The sequence below is a fragment of the Abrus precatorius genome, unplaced genomic scaffold (genome assembly GCF_003935025.1).
Source record: "Abrus precatorius isolate BTA unplaced genomic scaffold, Abrus_2018 Scaffold6, whole genome shotgun sequence".
NCBI lineage: Eukaryota > Viridiplantae > Streptophyta > Magnoliopsida > Fabales > Fabaceae > Abrus > Abrus precatorius.
This window is the reverse complement of record NW_020874406.1, coordinates 18,401,801-18,407,800: the sequence shown is the minus strand read 5'-3', so window position 1 is coordinate 18,407,800 and position 6,000 is coordinate 18,401,801. Positions and strand designations below refer to the sequence as shown.

At 31.1% G+C, this 6,000-nt stretch overlaps 1 protein-coding gene across 6 annotated transcripts; it reads right to left on the bottom strand.

Annotated features, from left to right (window-relative positions):
• Window positions 1–306: 306 nt before the first annotated feature.
• Window positions 307–3,605, bottom strand: LOC113868974 (bifunctional nuclease 2). Of its 6 annotated transcripts, none has more exons than XR_003505449.1 (10): window positions 3,151–3,604; window positions 2,617–2,817; window positions 2,463–2,515; window positions 2,321–2,377; window positions 1,556–1,621; window positions 1,390–1,461; window positions 1,105–1,177; window positions 894–985; window positions 720–784; window positions 307–583 (listed from the first exon to the last, which is right to left on the bottom strand). XR_003505449.1 is itself a non-coding variant. In XM_027505018.1 (10 exons), the coding sequence occupies exons 1-9, from the start codon at window positions 3,407–3,409 to the stop codon at window positions 732–734; spliced, it is 963 nt and encodes a 320-aa protein (XP_027360819.1). In that variant the 5' UTR covers window positions 3,410–3,604; the 3' UTR covers window positions 307–578; window positions 720–731. The 6 variants fall into 6 exon arrangements, 5 of the variants coding, with proteins under 5 accessions (XP_027360819.1, XP_027360820.1, XP_027360818.1 ...); XM_027505018.1 differs by having other exon boundaries at window positions 307–578; window positions 1,105–1,214; XM_027505017.1 differs by having other exon boundaries at window positions 323–583; window positions 1,105–1,214; window positions 3,151–3,603.
• Window positions 3,606–6,000: the final 2,395 nt, after the last annotated feature.

Sequence of the window (6,000 nt, the reverse complement as noted above, 5' to 3'; positions counted from 1 at the left end):
TCGATCCTAAATTATATTTCCTTATTTGGTCAAACATTAAATCGTATCCAAATATATGTTTTGCAAGGAAATTCCCTTACAGTACGGCTCTTAGGGACGTGCAGCCACAGGAAGTGGGCCCGTTCTCCTAGGCCCACTGAGCAACAGTGAATCAGCCCAAAAAGTTTTACTCACCTACCAATCTAAAAAGTAAATTCGTCAAATAAAAGAGCTTGTAGGCTTTGGAGTTAACATCTTGAGCGGTTGAGCCAAGAAAGTATAACTTAAAAAATGTTATTTTCATTCATAAGAAAGCCCAAGGCCATAGATTAATCTTTTTTTCTTTTTTATTGATGATCGTGTCCAGGATTGCATACATACGGGATCATCGTTGTGACGTACCTTGTCATTCTTAGTATTAGTACAAGGTCTAGGGAATTTTAATACATTTGATGTACATAAACTGGGGTCGACCACTCTAATGCAAAGCTGTACAACACATAATTTTGTTACTTTCTTTCATTTCTATAACTTATACCCCGATATATTCCTGTTGAAAAATTATCAGGAAATAGATACCCACAAATTCTTCTTCAGAACTTACCTGTCATCACCACATGAAAAATTTTCAATATAAAATTAGACACCTAGACAGTCAAACTACAACAGACAGACACTTTTATTTTTTCAAAACATGAAATTCCAAATGTTAAAGTAGCCGAAAGTAATTTTGTATATACCTAACAAGCTAATTAGTGTTCATGAGCTGATTTACGAAGATTTGCAAGTTTGTCTCTCCATATAGCTGCAAAAGCCAACCAACAAACTTAGATGATTCCACAACACTTACACCCTACTAAATACTCATGAATGTATAAAATATTAAATACAATCATGCACAAAAGGTATTATACCTGCATCTTTAAATCTTTCCTGTTTGATAGCTATGTGCATATTATGCATCATACTTAGTTCTTGAGCAACCAAATCTGGTCCATCTACAGGACTGTAGGAAACATTTAGACTTAAATGATAACCCAGAATGTAAATAATGGGGCACTCAGTAACTCGTGCAGAGTCTATGGTGGCAAAAATGCCACATGTGACACAATAATTATACAATACCTGTCAAGCAATACGTCATAAATAGCCTTTTTATTATGCACTCTGCCCATTCCATAACCAAGTCTGATAGCATCTGTGAAAACAATTTGTTTACTTACATATATTGGAGCCTGCACAAATCAAATTTAAAATCATACAAGTGGATTTGTCTAACATCCATGCACAAAACACAGGTGTTTATTGGGAGTTTTGCATAATAACATATGTGCTACAGTCTTTCGAGATTCACTTTCAAAATGTAAAATTTCTCAACACATACTGGCCGGGTCACCATAGAATTCATACCTTGCATCTATTTGCAACATTGATGGCATCTGAGGGACGTGCATCCACACTGATAAGATCACTTTTCCCTGGCTGGAGGATTTATCAATTTTTATGAGCAATTTTATGAATGAAAGAGCACAAGATAAAGGTGTTATCATTTATGAATTGAAAAAGTTTTCAAAACCTGGCTAAGGTACAATCTGGCATAGTAAGTACTGACCACTCTCTCTGTAATTCTCACCATTATCACCTGAAAAAGTAAAGTGAAGGAAAGTCTTTTGAATTATGTAATTTGACACCAAATTTGTATTTGAAGGAATTAGATTGAACATGATAGAATTATAATGATACACTGCTATTGCTTTAGAACTTTTGAAAAAGGAATATGAGGGCTGATCCAAGAGATTGCCAACGTGAAATATGCTCTTAAGAGGACCCAACTAACTGTATCCAAATTGTACTTCTTTCTTTTTTAATATGGTTATTCTCAAACATAAAAACAAACATGCAATCGTTATTGATCTCACCCAACAATCCTTGGCAAGATAAAAGATGCATTTAGACTAAAAAGAAAGGTCATTAGCTTGTGCAGAATATCTTCCATAGTATTCTATAATTCGGTGGGTGGGTAAAGATGATGTGGGTGTTGAATTGCAAATAAGAGCAAGATTATATCTATTTTCTATGTACATAGAGATAGCATTTCATTATCAAGAAGAATGCATAAAAACCGAACGTTCCAAGACAGATAGTATATAATGACCTTCCTTCTACATATAAGGGAATCCCATAAATACAAGGTAAAAACAGGAAGCCAAAAGGAATGACGTGGAATAATTTTTGTTACTGGTATTTGCTATCGGAGCCCAACAAGCAAGCATCTGAATAAACAAAAATTAAAAAAAAAAAAAAGCAAATGAAAGAATATGCATAAAGCTTAGTTTCATACTTCATGGTCTAGTCTTCCAACTAGGCTTTTCACAAACTGAAACTGATCAGGGCAATCCTGCAATATCACCATTTCCTAAGGATTGGTCACAAATACCAAAACACAAAGTAAACAACCATTGAGTTAAGGGTCGAAAAATTACCCCTCTTTCTTGTTCAACCTCAGTATCTATAAGTTTTTCAACAGCAATCTGCCCTGCAGCAACAAAGAGATGAAGTTAATAAAACTTGGATCCTCTAAAAGCCCAAATGAAAGCAAAACTGCAAGACACATTAACATCTGCAGCAAGCACATACCTACAACAATGGGCAGAATATAATCCCCATCACAAGAAATCCTGAGAAAAATTGTGGGGTTCTGAAAACGCTGTAGAAAGCCTTGTCTTGATAAACCATTATCCGTTCTTGAAATTCTGTTCTGGACAGACAAGGGAATTGATGGTGTGGACGATTTCCATTGAAATCTATGCTTCCACATCTGATAGTGGGAAATTGTTTCTGCGCTAGTTTAAGTAATTAAAATTTCAGGGATGCATCATACACATGGATAGACCTAAACGATCAAAAGAACAAGAGTTACCACAACACACTACTGCCAAACGATTTCTAAATTTTCGTAAAAAAAATAAATATATAATAATAATAATAATAATAACTCACACACACACACACACACACACAAAAAAGGAAATAATTAACTTTTATTCTTTTATGGATAAAACATAAAAACAAAAGGTTGGTAATTTAAACAAAGAAGCATTGCATTAACACAAACACGATCGACCCAGGAGTGTGAGTAACAAAAGTTTGAATCTTCCAGAAGAAGGGTACCTGAGAGAAGTACGGAAGCTTCGAGATAATCGTTGTTGTGAGCATCATCGGAAGTGGATCTGCGCCGAGAAGAGTTACACGAAATGAGAATGGATTTGGGGCAGCGAAAGCGTCGTGTCCGAAGCACTGGAAGGTGCAGCGGCGAGAAATCGACGGCGACGGAGTGGGAAACGGAACGAACGGTGGCGGCATTCGTGTGATCGGCTGCGACGCACCCCACGCCGGAGATCGTTTGGACGCAGAATCGAGAACCCAGCATTTTCTATCTATCTGAAACGAAGAATCAGAGAGAGAGAGAGAGAGAGAGAGAGGGTGGTTGGAATGAAATGCGATGAGGAAACAGGAGGGTGCGAGTGGAGTTGATATTATTATTATTATTAGTTTATTATGATATTGATTTTTTGTTAATTAAATGGTTAATTAAGAAAAGCTCATTTTAAACTAATTGCGTTTGTTTGATGCTGTTGTTAATGGATGCGATGAGTTTGGTGATATGAGATTCTTATCGTAGCTTTTGCTAACATAACATAACTTTGCTTTCATCACACTCATGCACGAACTTCTTGTCCCTTTCGAATTTCATATTATATAAAGAAATAAAATAGATAGATTTAACCTATACACTCCTTATGTTCCATCTTTATAAGTAGTTTTAATTTGGAATTAATTTTTTCTTAATTATGCAATTAAATTATCGTTCGTTATCTCCTTTCGTAACATAAATTTTTCACTTTTATCTTTTTTTTTATCAGTTATAAAGTTAGCTCTCGTCGTAACAACTGTCTTTTTGCCAATAGAGATATTTTGATTCTGCTGATGTCGATATTTTTCCTGCTTCTTTCCACAAAAAAAGATCTAATTACTATTATTTAGCAAACAGTTTGCTGATCGGAATATCTTTATCTAGGTTTATCTTTTAAATACTTTAGAATGGAAAATTGCTTCAATAACATAATTATTTTTTTAATTTTTAATTTCAATTTAAATGATATTTTGAATTTATGAAATATTTTTTATTCAAGCTGATTATTCTAAATAGATTATAAGATAGATGAGTAAAAATACATATTAGATGTTATTTGACCTTTTTTTATTTCTTTCAAATTATTTATCATTTTAGAACATTAAAAAAGTGTTAATTACTTTTTTAACATAATCCATATTTATTTGAGACAATTTTTACTATCAGAACTAACTACTGCAATAGTTTTAAAATTAATTATTGCAATGATTTTATCACTTTAATAGAGTTGTTTAAGTAAAATTAATTTATTTTACCATAATTATTAATAAAAACATTTTTTTAAAATATGAGTATATTAGTATTAAGTAACATCAACATAAGATAGAAAAAGTATTATTAAAAGTAACACAAGCAAAAAACATAAAAAAAAATAGAGCTTAAATAAACTAAAATACAGCACTAGCCCAAAGGTTTTTGTTATAAATTAATATGATGAAGATTGTCACCTTTTTCTTTGAAAAATATTTGAGATTTCAGAAATTATAGTATTGTTCTTTAGGCTATGTTCGGTCTCCATCAAAGTAAAAGAAAGAAATGAATGGGGAAAAAATTGAGAACAATAATAGATATTTCACATGTTTGATTCCAAGTCAGGGAAAAGGAAAAAAATAAATAATTGTGAGACCCACCTAATTTTATTTCTCTCCCATTGTCCCCAGAAAGTTGGAGGAAGATGCCTTTTTTTACTATTTGACCATTACCTTTCTCTCCATCCAATTTTATATCATATAATTCATTTGTTTTAGGATTATAATTGTTTATTCGTGGAATTTTTTTCTCTTCACTTTTTTTGATGTTTGTCTTCTACCAAGCATTCTAAAAATCTATTAATTTCCTTACTACTTTCTTTAAAATTATTTTTCTTTCCTATTCCTTTTGTAAATCAAACAAAATGTTCAAAATATTCACTTTAAATAATAAAATGAAAATTTGCAGTGATTAAAAACAATGATTAAAATTTAAATAAATTACAAAATATACTATGAATGTGTACTTGAATTTAATTACAATCTCAATTGTTTATTTTTCAATTAATAATTGTAACTTCTTACTTTATAGAAGTCAAATCATATAATTAAAAAATATTGAAAAAATATTTAGTTACTTACTAATTAAAACTTAAAAAATATTAAAGAAGGTGAATTTTAGAATTGTTTTTTAGTCTTAAAGTTGAGGTTTTACTAACCTTACCCTGTCAGCCCTTCTATCTTACACTTTTGGATTAAATTAATACGAATTGATGCAAAAAAACAAATAATTGTAATTTGTTTTGTTAGTTATTTTTGTGAATAAGTTTACTATTAAACAAAAAAAATGTCAAAGTACTAAAATTATTGTATATAATACTACTGTTTGCATTAAATGTTAATTTAATTCAATACGAATTTATCTTCAATGCTATGAATGTGCCACAAAACATGAGGCATATATATAATTTGGCTAAGCCATACTCCAACTCAAACCAAGTAATGCGATTCTTGGGAACCAAATTGATCCCTGATCGAGAAAAAAACATGCCTAGAATTCTAAGAATTTGTGCAATTTCATTGGCTGTGCTCGGAGTATCATAGTTTGGTAGTTATCAATCTTGATGCACCTATTCCTACTTGATGTGATCATGCATGATAAAATTCAAAATAAAAAGGGTGTAATATCGTTAAATAAAATTTTATTAAAAATATTAATTACAAACAATATTAAAATTATAGTAAGTATATTCTTTTTAATATAATTTTATGATTTTTATATGCGTAAACTTAATTCTAAAGACCAAAGTTAGATAAAATACAAAAATATTAATAATATGTTGTTTAACACATTTTTTG